The sequence below is a fragment of the Corvus brachyrhynchos genome, unplaced genomic scaffold (assembly GCF_000691975.1).
Source record: "Corvus brachyrhynchos isolate BGI_N302 unplaced genomic scaffold, ASM69197v1 scaffold87, whole genome shotgun sequence".
Classification (NCBI taxonomy): Eukaryota; Metazoa; Chordata; class Aves; order Passeriformes; family Corvidae; genus Corvus; species Corvus brachyrhynchos.
This window is the reverse complement of record NW_008239767.1, coordinates 1129845-1149829: the sequence shown is the minus strand read 5'-3', so window position 1 is coordinate 1149829 and position 19985 is coordinate 1129845. Positions and strand designations below refer to the sequence as shown.

Below are 19985 nucleotides of genomic sequence, written 5' to 3'. Positions count from 1 at the left end.
TGTAAGGTACTACTCTGTTGATCTTAAATCATAGAACATTCTGAGTTGCAAAGGATCGAGACCAACTCCTAGCTCTGCACAAAACACATCATGTGCCTGAGGGCATTGTCCAAATGCTTTTTGAACTCTGGCAGGCTTGGTGCTGTGACCACTTTCCCTGGGAGCCTGATCTCTGAGGTTTCTAAGGCTTTTGTTCCTGCAGACTGCCCAAACCACAGTACTTTGTTGCAAGTTGACAGTTCATGTATGGTGGATTGGTGCAGTACTGGGGAAAACTTCTTAGTGTAACTGTGCCCATTTGGAGAAACTGAGCATTCTGAATGTGTGATTGTAGGAGAGTCTATCTATAGAGCTCAGACCTTGTGGAAAGCTTTTGTGCTCATTCCCAAGCTGGGTTTGTGAAGTTATATGAATAGAAGACTCATGTGCAGATGGTGATGTGGTATCATCTTATTGTCATGAATTTGATTTCTAATAGTATATAAACAAATAAGTCTCATTGTTAGTACTTCTAGCTGGTTGTCTGCTGGAATGTCTAATTCTTCTGATTGTTCTCAGGATAAGATACTGTCCTGGATTCCAGTAGGGATATTCTACCTGGGAGTTGGCCAGAGTCTGTGTTCTCCAAGAAATGCCACATTATCTTATTGAGTACAAAAGTGTTATTTACTCTCTCTATTATACTTGATTGCACTGTAGGGTGCACAGAAGTGTAATTGCAACAAAGTCCCTTGTGATATTGCACTACGTCTTCCCTTTGCTTGCAAAACCTGGGATGCGGACAACTCTGTACAGCCAAGTCACAACATAATAAAACTCACAGTTTGTATGACCTTGCCATCGGAAAGTCTTTTTTTATCAGTGTGGGAAGCACTTAGTAGGAAGACTTATACTAGGTGTAAGTAATTCATATTCCATTATTATGATTTTCAGAGTCCTCCTAGGGGACCTCTGTCTCTATCATATTGAGCTGTTGTGAGATGAAGAAACAAAGGTGTTAAGCAGGCCTCGATTCTGTCCATTAGACACATGAAAACACTTTTATATTTCTCATTTGGCATCTGTTAACAAAAAATCTGGCAACAGGATTTCATCCAGTCAGCTTTTTACTGCAGTGGGATATCACCTTGTCCATACGCGTTTTGTAAGAGCAGTCTTTTGAATCTCTGAAGTAAATTCTTTTCCATTGCATCTTTCTGTGTATCTTTCTGATTTCTTCCTGTTGTTATTTTTCTGAGTTTTTGTGAGGTCTAGGTCCCATGATTCCTATGATTTTTTCCCAATTCTTTTTTTTTTAATCCACTTCATATGGATGCACTTTCTGATACTGTAATTGACAAATGTCTGTTGTCATCTTTGTTTCCTGGTCTTCTTGCTTCCAGGGTGGGAGACATTTGTCATTGAGAGACGAGACCTCTGAGTAGCTGCTCTAACCTCTGCCTTTCTGATTTCTACATAACAAGTTACTGGAAACTGTGTTATGGATTGGTCATGATAGAGCATACTCTCCAGAAATCAGATGATGTTCTATGACAACTTGGGCATTCCTCTCTGCATGCTTAAAAGACAAATTTTTTTTGAGATCTCTATGCATTGAGTCAATCGTTTAGTTGTTTTTATATTGCACTAGAAATCTTAAATTTGTGTGAATGATGATTTTATGATTTGATTTTCACTGTTCAAAGTTCAGCTGAATACATGAGCTGCCATGGGGTTTGCTTGCCAGTAGGTAGTCTTGGGATGTGTAGTATATGTATCAGCTTATCTTCTATTCACTTTTCCTTTTCTCCTTGCGCTTCAATATCTTTCTGATTTCACAATACTGAGGTACATGTGCCAGCAAGGGATGGAGCATAAATCTTTTTATGTTTATTTGGACAAAAGAATTCCTCAATCTTGAGGGTCTGTGGAAAGTCATCTATAATAAATTATGAGCAGGTGGACAGAAAAAAAAAGAAAACTCAGAGCATGAAAAATTCAATTTTTATCTCTGCTTTTTTTATCTACTGAAACTTTTTCTGATATCAAGCATTATAGTAAGGATATATATATTTTGATGGTGTTGAAGTATTTGGCAATGCCCTGATGTAATAAATATTTTTCCTAGTCTTTCCTGCACCATATCTCATAAGTCTGTGACACAGTTTTTCATTATCAGAATATATATTCAGAAGAAATACATATATATATATATAAAAGAAAATTTATAAACTAATACATTAGTACTGTATTTGGTCAGATTTCTTCAAGTAGTTGAATATTACCCATTCCCCTATTCTTTAAATGCTTCCCACCCTCAAACATGTGGATTATTCTCCTTGCAGTGTAATATAGAAAAGTACTGGGAAACAAAATAATAATGGAGTCATGAAATTTTCCCCTTGAAAGTGAAATAAACACATCAGCTTATACCCCTGTTTTTTGTAAAAGTGACCATGAGTACCATTGTTAAAAATACTTTTGGCAGTTCTCTTCTGTATGCTTTTTTAATAGGTTCTTTAAAAAAATTACAAAATGACTTTGTTTACAGATAGCAGATCAGATGTTCTTTCATAGTGATTATCGGCCCCTTATCCGTGATGCCAACAACTTTGTCCTGGATGAACAGACACAGCAGGCTCCACACCTTATGCCTCCCCCATTTTTGGTTGATGTGGATGGCAACCCTCATCCTGCAAGGTATCAAAGACTAGTTCCTGGTCGTGAGAACTGCAGGGAGGAACAGCTTATTCCTCAGATGGGAGTGACATCTTCAGGTATGGAAAATTTCACTTCACTGAACAGTAGTCTATCTAGTTACCTCCAGTTATTCTACACTTTCACTTTGTCCTTTTTCTTCATTTACGGGCATAGTAGTTCATGTAGTGCGGAAGAATTGCAATGTCTTTGGCACTGATTGCTTGTGACAATTTCACTTACAGTATTGTCATCGATCAAGTTGGCACTAGTAGATGCTACAACACCAGTTAGCTTGGAGTTTGTTTCATTACTGGAACAATGTATAATGCCGTGTGAGCTCTTGGTTATCTCTTTGGGATAAGGTTTCCTGCTTTAGAAAATCTAGAAAATAGACTGATTTTCCACAGATCAGTTGGAAAAGGTAACTCCTGTGAGAAGAGAAAAATGAGAAGACATCTGAAACAAGCAAAATTCTCTTCTTCTTTAGATGAAGGCAGTCATTAATTTTAAGCTTTGGTGATTTGGTTAAAGAACGGAAGACTTAATAAAGATACAAAATCTAGGAAGTTCCTTGAAAGTTTCATTCTCATGCACACGACATGGGAAGAACATGCATATATTGGGCCAATAGCTGGCTGTTGGAAACTGCCTAAAGGTGTTTCACATGGGTGGGGATGTAAAAGCAGTGCCTACTTTTTATGTGTCACTAGTTTGATATTAGTATGAACAAACAAACAGTGACTGGTGAAAGTAGCTTTAAATGTTTTCAAGATAAACATGGTTAAGTATTTGGATATTCTGGAAAATATGTGAAAACTGACTGTTCCTGTAAATTGTAGTTTATATGTTCGTGGTACTTAAGCCTGTGGTGTGTCAGACATTCCAGGAAGGGTAACTGAGAGTGTTTCTACCAAAAAATCTCTTTATCCTTATTTGTAGACCTCAGGATTATAAGGCAGTGAATATTTAAATAATTTTAGTGGAGGATTTCCATATTTACTCCAAAATTACAGGAAGAAATGCTACCTGAGAATCACCTGTAAGGAGGAAGAAAATCCTTCCTGGTGAATGTAAACTTCTTAGCTAGTGGCTTTGAAACAAAATTTGATATTTAGGGAAGGATGCACCTTTCCTTCATTGTTACAGTTAAAGTGTGAATCCATTGCATTGTGAAATTCTCCAAATTTGAAAATTTCCTGGGTGCAGTCTTCAATATATCTTGAAATAAATCAGACTCTGCACACAGGCCCAACAAAATTAAATTTAGTGGTCTGTCTGCATGACACATGAATGCCTATAGGAAGATGATGTCCATAGCATTTTCTTTAATAGCAGGAAGTTGTCCGCCAGCCTGACAGATGATGGAGAGACATGAGACATTTTTCTACCTTTTTACAATATAGCAACAATGTATGCAGTCGTATGCAGAGCTAAACAGTGTTTATGTGTTTTGTATGTTCCCTTCCACTAAGGAAGTTCCTTCTCTCTCTGAAGCTTTGTTGTGGGATTTGATGCATCTCACTCAGAGCACTGACCATTTATTTCTTGTCAGGTTTCCTGTAGGGACTTTTAAGAGTAGGGGGAAGTTGGACAGTTGTACTTGATTTACTGCCTTAGTGTACATGAGAGGCTCCTTTAAACCAGACGTTTTGAAAAAGTCAAGTCTACACCAGTGTCTTTATTATTTCATTTAAAAAGAAACCACTTGCTGTTTCTTGCTAAGGCATTGTCTCACAGGCTAGATACATAAAAACTTTCATTTTGTTTAGATAGCAGTTTCCTTATTTAAGATCATTCTTGGGTTATTAGTAGTGTTTCCCATTGTTCTCAGTAGACAGTATGTCTGCTCACGAGATCGAAAAATTAATCTGTCTCACTTAAATGAGTCAGGAAACATCCAGCTGTGGTTATACCAGAGCTCATTCCATGATTCCAAGGTTCTGCTGCTTTAGGGAAGTTGACTTCAAGAACCTTTAAAGCCTGAGAGCACTATCTTAAATATTTATGGTTTTTTCTGCATACTCTAGAGAGATAGCAGCTTCTGTACAGCTACATAATCAAAGCTCTTCATTTCATAGCACAATTACTGTAATATCTAGTCTTTGATCTTGCAAAGTGCAGTTTATACTGTGATATTTCTTTAGAATCATGCTGGAAAAATAGTTTCTATATCTTGTTTCTTTGAACATTGTTATCCCTCATTATAAAGTTTTGCAAGTTCTGCTTCTCTTGGCTAGAGCTTCCCAGCATTCCACTCCACCATTTCACTATTCTGTGTGGAGGTGTCTGACTTCTTTTTGAATCAGTACTGTAACACTTGTCCTTTTCTCTATACCTCTCTAACTGGTTTTTTTGATCATTGTGAGTATGAAAACAGTTTTGTGTTGTTCATGCTTATGTGCTGTGTATTTTGCTTGCTGCTCAGAAACAGTATTATCACCTTGTAATCACTTCTTTGGAACTGTTTCCCATCTTCTATTCAAAAGACCTACCCAAAAGGAGGTTTCTTGGCTGTTTTACATACCAAAGAAAATTACCATTACTTCATCTATGTGGTCATTATGTCCATGTGGAGCTCAATCAAGCATTTTTACTGCTTGGTAGTCTACAGTATAGATAATTATTTTCTAATTCAGTTAGACCTTCTTGACGTAGTTCTTTCATTGAAGCTTATAAAGTGTTTTATAATGCATTTGAGGCAGGCTAATCTTGCATTTGAACAATTTGCTTTGACTGAGCTGACAAACAGCGATTGTGTTAAGCTTCTGTGACTTGCTGGTACTTGATCAAATTTAACCTTTTATTAGAAGTGAAATGTGGTTGTCCTGACCCTGCTCCAGAAAATATAATGCTCTCAAATATATTAAGAAAAAAAGTTGTCCTGTTTTAAGAAATGGCTGTTAGAAAAATAAGCAGTAGCCCATAGTTACACATGTGTTAATTTACTGTACTTGTTTCAAAGCTAATACTTAGATGAGCTGTCTGTAACATTAATTTCTTCAAAATTTACATTTGTATGTTCTCCGGTATATTTTACTTCACAGGATTGAATCAAGTTCTTAGTCAGCAAGCAAATCAAGAAGTTAGTCCATTGGATAGCATGATTCAAAGACTTCAGCAAGAGCAGGACCAGAGACGCTCTGGGGAGGCAGGAACCAGTAGTACCAGCCGGATAAGCAGAGGTAGATCACTGGGGGATGGATGTTGAGGCTGGGAGTTGGAAAACATAAATCCCTTTATGTTGTCCATGATCTGTGCATTTTGTTGAACTAGTAAAAAGGAGGTTTGGAGCTGTAGAAAATAGTAGACCTTTCCCATTGTTTTTTTGCCTTTTTGCAAAATGTTGGGGTTCTTAACATTACAGATTTATCTTTGTTATTGTCTGGTCACTCAGGGAATTGCAGCAGCTGCATTCCCTTAGAAGTAACTACCCTGCTGTTTAATCTGGAATTGGCCACCTAGTTGTTTGAAATCTGGCTTCTTTCAAATAAGGAGACAGGAAGAAGAAAAGTGGAGGAAGAAAAGTGGAAGGAACTACTTGTTTCTCTGCGAAGTTGTTCCATGTTTCAGTGTCTTGCACTAGAGTACACAGTAGTTTTCAACGCTTAAAAAATTATGGTTAGCAATCCACTATAGTAAGCAACAATAGCTTGTCTGTGTAAGGATATGGAAAAACGTTGATATTTTGCTACTGTGTAGGTATCTGAAGGCTCTTGCATGTGTGTGTGTGGTTTTGTTTTGGGTTGGTTTGGTTATTTTTAACCTCTTGACCATTTCAAGTTTTTGTCTGTAAATTTTAAAGCTTGATTCCTAATTTCCAGGGTTGAGGCTTCCTTTTTTTTGAAGGTAGAAGACTGTTTAAAGGAGCACAGTGATTCAGTGAGATAGGTCACTGTTTTATAACACAGATTTAGAGTGCAGTAGCAATAGTCAGCTTTGCATAAGTGTTTTCCAAAGTATTTTTAAAGAAGCAAACATTTGCTTCACTTCAGATTGTTAATACATTGGCTTCTTTTTAATGTGAATTTTTAAACAGAGTGCTGCAGCCCAGTAGCTGTTCCTGCTGTGTTTTGGTGACTGTAGAAATGGCTGAAATAGTTCTATTCAGTTAATATGATTTCTTTTGAAGTAAAAAATCAAGTAAAGTTATTTTTCCATTTCATTCCAAGTTTTTCTTTTTAAATGCTTCCCTAAGAATTTCAGATCAAGAACTATTGCTTTTTGACTTTTTAGGATCTGTAAGCTCTACCTCAGAAGTGCATTCCCCACCAAATATAGGGTTAAGGCGCAGTGGACAAATTGAAGGTGTGCGTCAGATGCATAGCAATGCACCAAGAAGTGAAATAGCCACTGAGCGGGACCTTGTGGCTTGGAGTCGCAGGGTTGTAGTGCCTGAACTGTCTTCTGGTGTGGCCAGGTAAACATAGACCAAGAATTTTACTATGGTGAACTTAATTAAATTGAACAGTTTTGGAATTCCTATTGCCATTCACATTGTCATTTGTGTGGTGTTTTTCTATTTTCTCATCTCAAATTTCTTATAAAATCAGTTTCAGTTTGAAATCACTTGTTTGTGTATCACTTGAAAAATCTTGGAATACCAGAAGGATTGGGAATAAAAATTGTCCATTTAATGAATGACACAGTAATTGTGCTTGTATAGGCAATAGAATCTAGTTGCCTCAATATCCTCTGACTTGTAGCATAAGATTACATGTTTTTACTCCTTTTATTCCTGTCATTATATGGCATTTTATGGCTGGAATACTGACCTAATCTATTAGGTGCCTGAGATGAATTTTGATTTCCAAACTGGAACTTTAATTTTTTCATTAATTAACTCTTGTGGTGAGTACTTAAATCAGTAAGTCAAAAACCTGCTTGCTATAGTCAAGCATAAACTGCTCTAGTTTAATGCAATAAGATGAAAATCTTCGTTTGAAAAAAGCTAATTTTAAAGTCATATGCTAACTGTAAAGAGAAGAACTGCTGTTCAAAGATTGTTATAGATGTTGAATGTCTATTCCTTGGTTTGGGATAGATCCTCTCAGTTCTAGTAATGTCCTTTAAAGTTAACATTTCAGTTTTCTTTTTTCAGTAGGCAGGAAGAATGGAGAACAGCAAAGGGAGAAGAAGAAATAAGGGTGTATCGATCAGAAGAGAAAAGAAAACATGTAATGAGTCATATTCCAAGAGAAAACAAAATACCTACTTTCTCAAAGGTAAGTAGTCCAACTGTACCTTATCACAGAATGAAGCATAAAATTTAACTCAATGAGTTGGGTCACATAAATTTACATTCCTCTTCTCAGTTTTAAATTTAAAAAACAGGGTATGGGAGTTTGTTTACCTCCCCAGAATGAGGAAGCTTTTCTATACTGATGTTTCAATGTGTTCTGAATAATAAACAACATGGATTGCTTTCAGAAGTGGGGGGAAACCCCTGAAAATCTGGTATTAGGGGCATGATTTACTGTTGGGAGTCTGTCACTATTAATTGATACACCCCACTGCTGTTGTCTACTGTTTGCACTATTCTGTGGAAAGGCTCTATTAAAACTCAAGTCACAGTCCTTAACCATAACACAGTCCTTAACCATAACACATTAAATACATGTCCAAATAGAGAATTGGGTGTTTTCTCTCATGGTACCCTAAAAATCATATTGTGGGTCGTTATGGAATATATCTAAGTCATGCTTTCTGCTAGAGCTGGAATACATTTTCAGAAAAGAGGAAAACAGGATAGATGTAGTAGAAGGAAATAAGAATTAAATTGTCATAAGTCACTTGGTTTTTTTAATATAACTTGCAAAAAAATGTAATCTTACATCTTTTTGCTGGTAAAAAAATGGAAGGATATATACTATGTTTACAGAAAGATTTTTGTCTTCCTTGTTTAAAATTAGTTTTATCTATGAATTGCACATGCTTATTTATGCTTTTCTAGCTAAATAGCCAACTATGTTTTTGTAATAAAGGAAGTGAATTTTAGCAATTGTAAAGGAGAACTCATAGGTTCATAGTTTTAGTCATACTATGGGTTTCACAGTATGCTTAATACAGAGGAGACTGTTTTTACCCTCAATCAAAAGCTTGTAAAATACAGCCTTCGGGAACACCTGCAAATTGTGGCAATTGCGATTGAAAGTAAAGATCACTTATGGGATATAAGGTGGAAAAAGGAATAAATGAAATAAAAAGAACAAGTATGCAAAAGACTACAGCTCTTAACTTTATTAGAGTACCATACTTAATGCCTGTGCTCTTTATTGCTCGCTTTCTTGTGAAGGAAGGAACTGAGATTGAAAGCAATCTGAAAATAAATAAATTTCAGATACTTTGTAGTGATTTTGTAGTTTTTAGTAATGATGGATTAATTTTATATGTAGTAGAGTGAGTTTGAGATTAGCAAGTTTGTATTTGATATTAAATTTGAGTATTGTTTTGCTACTTTTTTCATACTCAACTGAAGTAAGAATTTCAAAAGAAGTGATGTGAACACTCCCCTACCCATAGTCCCCAATAACTTTAAATTTCTTTATTAAGTTTCTTTCTTACTTCTTCCTTCAATTTCTTTCTTGTATGTAAATTTGAGTGCATTCTTATCTTAAAAAATAGTACTGATGCACTATTTTCAGTTCTGCAGTCACCAATATTGTGTGTTTGCCCAAGATAGACTGGAAAAAATTTGTTCATTTTGTCTCAAGTTTTTGTACATAGAGGAGAGAAACTTTATGCCACATGACAGGACTCATTAGTGAAATACCAGGACATCAGAAGTCTTTGTAACTCTTATTTTTCTTTTGGGAATAATAGAAAAGGGGCCTGACAAATTCAGATTTTAACAGAGTTTTTTCTTGTCTTGAGGAGGGATGTATTTTGGTATTGAGTTACACATACTTTCATGTCAAATTACACACTTTCATATCAAATTACCATTAAATTTCTAATTGGCTTACAGTTTTCTTCTAAAATATCACTAGGACATAAAAGTTTAACAGAATAGGCTATCCGGTCCAGCATTTTGGTTTTAGCAATTACTTTTATTATATCTTTGAAACAAAGAAACTTAGTGCAAGTTTTTATAAATCCTGTTTCCAAAAAAAAATTTTTAGTCTCCAAACTGTAATGGTAACACTGGATCTTTTGAGCCCCATATTTTTATTGCAGATATTTATGCCCTTGAAATCCTTCAGAGCGACTGCTACTTAAGGATAACTTTCTTCAGTTTCATATATTTATACCTGGGGGGTGGGGAGGGATTCTCAAAATGTGAGGCAGAGAACTTGGTAAATCCTTTAGTCACTTTCCACCTTTGTTTTGAGGAAATACGGAAAAAAAACAGGCAATCATGGTCTTTTCATTTCAGTATGTCAATAAATTTTCCATATAAAAATTACTGATATACTTAGTAATACTTTCAGAATGCTTAAAGCCTTCATAAATCCTACAGAATACTTTTTCAGTATCTTGGAATAGAAAGGTTGTATTCTTCCATAGCTGATTCTTCATTAAATACGTCTCTTTTTGGAGGACTCAGACTGCTGATAAGTACACTAATTCAAATCTCTTGAGTAAAATCTCAGTGGGATTCAGAAATAAGTAGATATCCCATGGGCTTTAAATAAGCAAGTTTCAAGAAGAAAAAGGTGTTTGATCTCAAGTGATTGCGTTTCACAATTAAATGAACTGCTCAGATTTTCATGATTTTTGTTGTTGCTTACAGTTAACATGAGCAACACTTCTGCTTGGTAGTGTCTGAGCAACAGAAGTAGTGAATTGGAATTGTCATCTATGTAGTGTTCACAATAAATTCAAATAAACACCTGGGAAGAGAATCAAGATTGACTGCAATCCAAAAACTGTTGTGCAGTATTTTTAGGGTTCTTTTAAAGAGAAATTAATAACTTCATTATAGTTGCTCTTCTGTTGCTGTTCTTTACAGTGATGGTGTGACTTTAAATACAAGCTGTGTGAGGTTGAAGATAGAACTGGAAAGCACAGTGTAAATTTTCCTTTTCCTTGAGAACATCCAGTAGGTTTTGATACTGATTTCTTGCAAGTTATATTACAGTACTGTTGTAAGACTACTGTACTTATTGCATAGTGAATTCTTACAGGTTTAATGCGAGAATTTGTGATCTAAAGGAGATGGGGAGCACCTCCAACAAAATACAGGGCAAGACATTCTCTTCCAGTAATCTCTAGACCTAAGAGCTACAGCATCAAGAATTCTAGAGGGTGTCTCACTCTATAGTACTGTTACCTTCTCTGGGAGCAGAGTAAAACAAGGCTTGTGTTAAAACATTGTCTTCATAGGAAAATTCAGTTGTATTCATACCAGTAGGAAATACTGATTTTTATATCAACTTCTGAAATTTATCAGATCTGCTCATATAATAATGATAATGATAAAATAATATTTTCTGCTGTTCCCTTCTAACTGAAAGAAGTCAAAAATACTGAAGTAAAATGAAAAAATGGGCAGGAATGAATGTTAGCATTTTGGATTGCAAGCTAAAGTGTAGGTCAATAAGGAACACAGAGCAGTTGTAATTACATTTTGAGGAGATTCCAAAGCCCTATTGCTAATTTTTAATCCCGGGTCATTGTAGGGTGTGTTAAAAGTAGTACAGAATTATAGCTCATTCTTTCTTCTTTAACAATATCTGCAATTTAAATGGAAGTCACATAAGTATTCTGCTATTGAAAGCCCACATTTCTTTGACACAGGTCATATGGAAAAGTGTTTGTATATGATAGCTTAAGGGACTAATGGAATTGGGGGGGAGAGACTAAAAGCTTGGGTATTTTGACCTGAATAGTATTTAGTAAATAGTATTTAGTATCACTGACCTGCAGGCTGAATGAGGAACTTGGTTTGACTTTCAAAGTCATTGGTGAGGAATAGGAATTTTTCTATTATTAAACAAAACCACTTAAAAACAAAGAGAAAAAACTTGACCCCCAAAACATTAATGAAAGAGGATAGAATGGAATTTTTCCATCTTAAGACTGGAGCTGTATTCCAAATTACTTGTTTTCAGGAGCAGAAGAGAGTTGAGGTAAATAACATGCTTAGGTAAATATTCCCAGTCCAAGTAATTAAGAGTATTAGTTTATTAAACTACTGGGATTAGAGCATTTTAATAAATATTTAAGAGTGTGAAATTTCTGTGCACTAGAGGGTTGATGTGATGTGTGTCCTAGTAAAATGTGACAAAAACGGAAATATTCCTCATTATCCTCAAGTGGAAACGTTATGGGAAAATTTCAAAGAATTAACATGGGAGATTGTTACGGATGGACAAAAGCAGGCGTATGTCTCTGTTGCGAGGTGTAAATGTGACTGTATTGTAAACTAATAGAACCCAGGGAGGAGGAATGTGTGCTTTGTTCTACTGAAAGTGGCTTATTTGTGTTCTACAGAAATAAGTTTTTCTACTTACATGTTATTTAAACACTACTTCTATTTAAATCAGCAAGATGTTAAGAGGAGAATAAAACTCCTAAACTAAGCCTACTGCTTAGTGCCTGTTATCTTCACTGCTTTTGGAACAGTTCTTACTAATTTTTTACATATACGTAATTTGGTAAGAGTAAAACCTAAGTAATTATAGGCACTGATCCAGACTTGAGGAGACTGTGGAAGAGTGCTCTTTAGCCAAGTGAAAATGCCAGGGCAAGAAGCTGTGACCTGTTTAATGCTGAAGTTCTGATATTGGACATATGCTTGTGCCTTGCCCCTATTAAACTGTTCGGTAGAAGTTAATTCCTGTTGGCTGAAGGAAGGAGGAATTATTGTCACATGAAAAATAGATGCCGCTGGTTAAGAAATACCATGAAATTGCTATAGCCAAAGCTTCCCAAAATTGCTTTAGCCCTGTATGAGACTGCAGCAAAGCTGTGCTTCCCAGTGCTGTCCACGATCATAAGGACAGTAGAATGTAGTTTGGTCTGAGTTGTCAGGACATCACTGGGTTTCCACTGTACCTCTCACAAATGATGTTACCAAGACCCCTAGCGGTGTCCAGTGTCCAGTATCCCTCTCAAATACAGGAAATGCCATCATTTTTATTTCACAGCAAAACTGTTCTGACAGGAGCTGTAATTTTTGATGTATCAATAGATGTGCTCTGATACTGACTGGAAGCCTTGGACAAGACACAAGGAAGGTACTTGTCAGCATATATGACTGTTCATCAAAGTGTATAGAGAGAAAATGATGATTGTACCTCAAATCATAGGTTGTCTTGGCTTTGTTTCTCAGCCTACCATTAGAGTTGAGAGTCCAATTTCAAGCTCGCTCTTTAGGTTATGTATTGAGGGAGAGGAGGCATCAGCTGTGTTTCCTCAGTTATTGTTGAACGTGCTGGTGATAATTACATTTTGTCAGAAAAAAATCTGTAGTACTTTATAGTCAAACCTTCACACTGAACTCCACCCCTCCCCCAAATAAATAAAGTTCTGTCTTACAGCTTCTCATCAGATTTTGAAAAGCTAAGTTGAATAGAAATTATGTTAAAATACATTTTTTTTGGAGAGATGAGACAGTTGTATACCTTATGGCCCCTTTTCTCATCCCTGCTTGAGCAGTGGGTTTAGACAAGGTGACATCTAGAGATCCTTTCCAACTTCATTCTAGCATTCTGTTACTTATGGATAAGTACTTGTGGTTTTGTTTTCCTGGTATTTTTTGTGTTCTTGTTTTGGCATTGTATCTTTCCCAAAGCAGTTTGTTACCCTTCAAACTCACTCTAATCCAATATTTATACAGTGGTATTACTTTTTTCCATGAAGGAATGATTGGGGCAGGGGGGTTGGGGTGTTCTTTTTTCCCTTAAGCTTTGCACTGCCAGAAGAAAAGAACTCTTTTCAAAACCAAAGAGTAATGCAAAGTGCTTCAGTTTTCCAAGGATCTGTAGTTCTGTTTAAGTAGGGGAAAGCTGTATGTATAATAACTGTTTGAGAAACCTCACATCTGGAGAGAAACAGGGAGGTAAAGTTTTAGGACTTTTGTTTCTAGAGAGAAGACATGAACATTGCAGTCAAGCTGTAAAGTAGCTTCTGAAAAATATGTTCCCCTCATGGATACTTGACTAATTTGTTTCATTGGGGTTATGTGATTCCATTCTGTTGTCTGTGCTTTCTCTACTATGTTTCATGATGAAAAAGTCTCAATTCAGTTGCAGAAACAAGTTACTGTAACACTGGCTTTTGTGACCTCTTTGCTTCAGTAATGAGTCTTGAGATCTTGATGAGAAGTGAGCAGCCCCAGAAGGCTGAAGGACAGAAGGCTGTGTGATGGGCTCAGCCACTGGGCTTAGGGCTGCCTTGGAGCTGTTCTGGGTTGGGTCAGAGCAGCTTGAGGAGATCTGGTGTGTGCTGCCAGTTTGAATCCAGAAGGAGGAATGAGTGCCCCAGGTCTCAAAAGTCTTGGGCAATGTTAAAATGCTGATTTCTGAGCAGTCCCATTAGAAATGTCTCTGGTAGCTGTGCTGTGTGGTAACTTCCCCAGCTAGACAGAAGGACAGAAAAACAGAAGCACAGTACTCACTGAAGAGAGCATAGAGCAGTTTGTGTTCGTCCTCTGTGCTTTGATGAAAACTGGAACACAATTGTACAGAGTGGTGTGCTGGCGTACTCCACCGAACTGTTGCTGTTGTGCTTGCAGAAGGTGTGTATCTTCTAACAGAGAGTGTGGGAGAAAAACTAGTTACTAGGCTTTTGCATTTTAATGATGATTGTTGTGGCTAAGGAAAACTAAATCTTAGCTACTGTTGATTAGCCAAGTTTTAGTACAGCTTTGATGTAAAAAGTGGGAGTTATTTCCCTTAACAAGAAAATTTAACCTCATGAACCAACTTTTATCATACATGATAGGAAAGATCTTCTCTTTCCTACAAAAGAAAAAAAAAATCCAAGAGGAATATGTAAAAGCAGTCTGCTCTACTAGAAGACTCTCAAAATATTAGTGCCTTTCTGTATTTTGTTCCCGTTCTGCTTTCTTTGTCGCTGGGACTGTTTTTTTCAACTATATCAGCACCTGATAGATATCCAAGGTTTTCTTCGTGGCAGAAGGATAGCACTGGGGAAATGTACCTCTTTTTGTGGCATCTAGGAATGTGCCCAGAAATTATTTTGTTGGATCTGAAGTTTGACTATACAAGCCAAAAAAAAAATTAGCACAAAACTCTTGAAATTGAGATCATAACTCTTGGGTTTTTTCCCAGTGATTGGGGACTAACACAAGATTGCACACTTGGTGTTGAGAGCAAGTGTTTGCATTATATATATTCTACAGGAGGAACAAAATCTCTTAATGCTGGAGCATGAAGTGGTTCTAAATTACAGCTTTATTTCATTCTTTTAAGCTTCTTATCAACTCATATTCTTTCAAACTGACTCATTCATTTGAACTCTTCAATGCATCATCAAACCATTTAAAGGCTTGTATTTGCTAACAGTCATCTCTGTATGCTAAGGGATGTATTACTGTACGGGTCTCTCTTCTAACACATCTGACCCCTCGGTTGCAAAATAACACTCTGGACTTCTGTTTAAGAGTCTCCTTTCCTTGGCCATTTTTAGTGTAATTCTGAGCTTTTACAAGCCCTTAGCAGCCTATCAGTAGTTATGTTTTAGCCCTTGTTTTAGTCCTTATTAACTGACATGTACTTTGCAGAGAATGAGTATTTTTAATAATTACAGATTTAAAAATTGTGTTGTGCCTGAGAAGAAATTTAGTTATTTCCAGAATACACTGAACTGTTTGGTGCTTATATTCATTCAACTATGCATGTGGAGTGTTTTCTTTAGCAGCTCTTTAGACTTGGATTTGTAACTTTTTCCTAATGCAAAAATTGCTTCCTGGAATACTATTAATAAAGAAAATGCCATGTATTAATAAAATGTATGCTCAAAAATTATATATTTTGACTTTTGTCTCTTCACAGAACCATTCTCATGATAATTTACTAGACGCTAGTGACTCAAAGAAACAAGCAGCTAATCAGCACAACTACCGTACAAGATATGCAGTAGAAGAAACTGCAAGGCCTGCTGAAGAGTTGGAAAATGGACACAGTTCTTCAGATGTAAGATCCTTATTCATGAGGCAGTCTTACATATTCCACTTCTACTCATTAAGCTCCTGCTTCAGCTAATGAAACATTGTTTCTAGTGGAAACTCAAGTTACATTTTTCATTGTGTGTTTGCTTTCGTGTCTTAAAAAAATTATGTTGTATTAGATTTTCACACACTGTTGTATATGTTTAGCTTTGACTTAAAAAGTAATTGACAAAGGAGAAAAATGCTCATTTGTAAGGGTATTTTGCAAAGTATATATGTAACTTGTAAGCCTAGTCAGTACTGCCCACATGGCCTAGCAGCGTGGTCACCAACTTTAGGTGACCCTGCTTGAACAGGGAGGTTGGATAATATGACCTCCAGAAGTCCCTTACATCCTCAATCATTCTGTGCTTTTGTAAATACGGTAGAGAATGAGTGATGAGTACATAAAGTTCATATTGGAGTTTTTTTTGATATTGAAAAGATGTCGAAATACTACATTAAAAAGACTTGAAATAATTTTTGCGAAGGTAAGCTAGCCTTGTCAAATGGTGATGAAAAATGTTGCTCTACACTGTGTCTGGCCGAGCACAGATAGCTTCATACTTCTTTATATAAGACCACTAAAGTAAAGGAACTATCTGCAAACTAAAATGCCTTTTTAGAATAAAGCTTCTAGAATGTCATATGTTTATCACACATATAAAGCCTAGAAAAGTTTTCATTCTATTGTCATATATTATAACTTAAGCTCTAAAGAAAATGCTTTCTTTTTCTCTGCCTCTCCCTCTGTCCCTACCCAATGCCCGCTGCTCTCCTTAATAGGAAGGGGAAGTAGTTGTTGCCAGCGGTGGAACATCAGAAGATGACGAAAGAGCATGGCACAGTGATGGCAGTTCTAGGTAAGTGACAGTATATATACCTTAGAGAAAATTCTTGCCAATAAGTCTTTAATAATTTTTGCTGTAAACAATTAATGAGTAATAACTAACACGTGTGCAGATTTAGAAGAAAAAGCGAACAAGAACATGAAACTTTCAGGATTTAATTTTCAGTCATATTGCTAACTAAAATTCAGGAAGATTTTGTCCTTGTTTGCTGGAAGCACAATTGTTTTGCAGGAAGGTATTTCTTTTCAGACACACAAATGTTTCAGGCAGGTAGTAGCAGTTTCCTATGACTCTGTCTGATCTGTGATCCTTGGTTTGAAATTAGCGAATAAATCATCCTTTATTTTTTCGTTCAAAGCTGTTCAAAGCTATTCAAAGCCAGAAATTTTGAAAACAATATCCAGACTTCAGTGTGTATCATCTTGAGTTGATGAAGTAAACAGGGTGTTTACTTTGAGGGATGCTATAAGTTAAGCTTCTTACAAGACCAAATGATGTCAGGGCTTTTTGTTTACTACCATTTAAATTGTAGATAGAATATAAGGTTTTAAAGATTAAATAAATTTAACTATTAGGAATTAAATAAATTTAACCATTAAAATATTGTAGTTAGCTAGACTGTTAACTGTAACCTTTTATTGGGTTATATTATGTAATCCAATGCACTTTTTAACTTTGGGGTTTTAATTTCTTTTTTCTTTGTTATATCTCATGTAGTGACTATTCTAGTGATTATTCTGACTGGACGGCAGATGCAGGAATCAATTTGCAACCACCAAAGAAAATTCCTAAAATTAAAACAAAGAAAGCAGAAAGTAGTTCAGAGGATGAAGAAGAACCTGAAAAACAAAGGAAGCAAATTAAAAAGGAAAGGAAAAAGGGTATTGAGGAGAAAGATGGACCATCAACATCACCAAAGAAGAGGAAACCCAAAGAGAGAAAACAAAAGGTTAGATGTTCTTTGTGTATTGCAGGTTGCTCATTCTTGCTAACTTAGAAATAATTGAATGAATGATTCAGTTACATATACACCTTAATATTGTCTGATTTTAAAACACATCATGACTTTCACTCATAACAAATGATAATTAAAGACTTGCAAGTCAAATGATAGATGGCTATAATGATACATTTGACATAAGGAACACTTCTAGTGTCCGTATCACTCTCCTTGCTCACACCAGAAACCCTTTCTGTGGAAGTAGAGTATTCAACTTCCAATACAATTGAGTATTGGTATAATGTGCCAGTATTTTTTACAGCTGTGCTGACCTGGCTCCCCATATAATTGCACTTTCTTTTAGATCTGCACAACTGTGCCATTTTTTTCTGTCAATTCTGTATGATATATGATATTCGCATTATGCTTGCCACTGTACCTCCATCAAGGCAAATATGACTTCATCAGGATTTTGTTGTTTGTGTTTTGTTTGCTTTCTAATATAATGTAATTTCAGTTTAGATCAGTGCATAGAAATTTTCTGTGACTTTGGTTATTTTCAGTGTGTTTTTGAGAGGTTGTTTTGTTTTTAATTGTTAGATCTGAAAACTTCGCTCTTCCTTCTTTCTTTACAGAGACCAGAAGTGATCTATCTGGTAGATGTTAATTGTTTTTGTAAACTTGAAGATTCTGTTTTTGCAATACCCAAAGAAGCTAGCTGTATCGTCTAAACTAAATAACTGTATTTTGTTTATTTATGAGGTTAGAAGTCCTCAGCATTCTTTAAGATCATTATTTCAATGTTTTAGCCCTCATTAGAAGGTAAACTGACAAAACAGCTATTTAAATATGCAGGTTGGCACAGTGTCAGATTTACTGTGAATCTCTGGTATGGCATGCAGGATGTTAGGTGGTAGTCTTTATTCGTTGTTTAGGCTGCTTTTTTGTTTATTGTGCAGTTATTAGTTGTACTGTCAATACTGATAGTATTTTGGTATTTACACAGTCTGAAACCAAAAGAAGGTATCAGTAGACATAAGAAACCAAAGATGATGAGAAAAATATGTGGTGGGGGGCTTTTTTAATGATTGAAACCTCTAGTTTAGCTTCTCATTATAAAATAAAAAACTGGTTGACAGCCTAGTATTTCCACTTAGATTAAAACTAAACTGAGTGGTTTGGGAATCTTGCATCCATTTTAGTCCCAGTTATTGAGATGCAGGATGTCTTTAATTCAAAAAATATCAGGCCTAGATATTTCAGACTTTTAAAGCTGACCTGCTTATTTCTTGAGTCACAAGAAAATATGAGGCTGGAAGGAATTGCAGAAAATCATCTCTTTCCTCTGTCCCATTAATTATACCTGTCATTTCTGACAGATGTTAGTCTTTGAAGTTTCTTTTGGTGGACATTTGACCTCCTTACTGAGCAGAGAGCTCACAGGCCTTTCTGATTGAAAGTTCTTCCTCATCCTGATCCTGATTCAAAATTAGGGCTTTTCATTGAGGAAAGAAGTTTTGACTGTCTTTGTAGCCACACAGAGAATCTTAGAAATTAAGAAAGGAGCAGAGAAAAATTGACAGTCATGTCTATTAATGCATGGGCTTCATGATCTTGAATGGTGCTTACATTTCTAATCTCCTCTACCAAAAATCAGTCTAAAAAATTGATATGGCAGTGAAGAAGGACAAGGAAGGATCACCCAGAAAGATCAAAAGTAGAGAACATTTTTGGTTCTTTTGGGCAGACACAGAGCAGTCCCTCTTAGAAGGGAGAGAGTTTGGAAGAGATATGATGAAAAAGCTTGTATAAAACTATCATGGTTTAGAAAGGAATAAATGCAGAATGATGTCCTTCCTTATTTTGTTACAATAAGATGTAGCACCCAATGACACAGACATGAAGCTCAGAACTGAGCCGTTTCCCCGTTCAACATCCCTATCCCCCCCAAAAGCAAACAAACACCCCAAATCCACCTGAGCATGTAGTCAGGTAGTGGAACTAATTACTAAAGCATTTAGTAGAGTTGCAGAAATTACTTTAAAAAGTCACTGGAAATAGTGCCTTCCTGTTGAATAACTAAGATCAAGTTTGGCTTCCAGAGAGCTTTAAACTGATGATTAATGTGTAAAGATATGACAAGGGAAGGTTCTCTGGTTAAAGGTTGTTTCTTACCTTCCCATAATTCACCAGTTAGCTAGACACTTTGCTCTGATGCAGTGTATCAGTTTTTTGCAAGACAGACCTGCTTGAACCTCAGAATTCACAAAGTGCTTCTATGTTATTGATTTATTACAATAGAGAGGTTCTGTTTTAATTTTTTTTTGGTGGACTTTTTTTTTAACTTTATGTATATTTTTTTCCTGTGATACTTGCTGGTGCACTCATCAAAGTACTACTT

At 36.0% G+C, this 19985-nt stretch overlaps 1 protein-coding gene across 2 annotated transcripts in view; it reads left to right on the top strand.

Annotated features, from left to right (window-relative positions):
* PHIP (pleckstrin homology domain interacting protein) overlaps positions 1–19985 on the top strand; it is a 96578-nt gene that overhangs the window by 46230 nt on the left and 30363 nt on the right. For both annotated transcript variants that reach the window (XM_017742814.1, XM_017742813.1), the window contains exons 13-19: positions 2531–2756; positions 5724–5861; positions 6913–7096; positions 7778–7901; positions 15639–15779; positions 16580–16656; positions 17362–17593. In XM_017742814.1, coding sequence (XP_017598303.1) covers positions 2531–2756; positions 5724–5861; positions 6913–7096; positions 7778–7901; positions 15639–15779; positions 16580–16656; positions 17362–17593 — 1122 coding nt within the window. The remainder of the gene's footprint in view (positions 1–2530; positions 2757–5723; positions 5862–6912; positions 7097–7777; positions 7902–15638; positions 15780–16579; positions 16657–17361; positions 17594–19985) is intronic.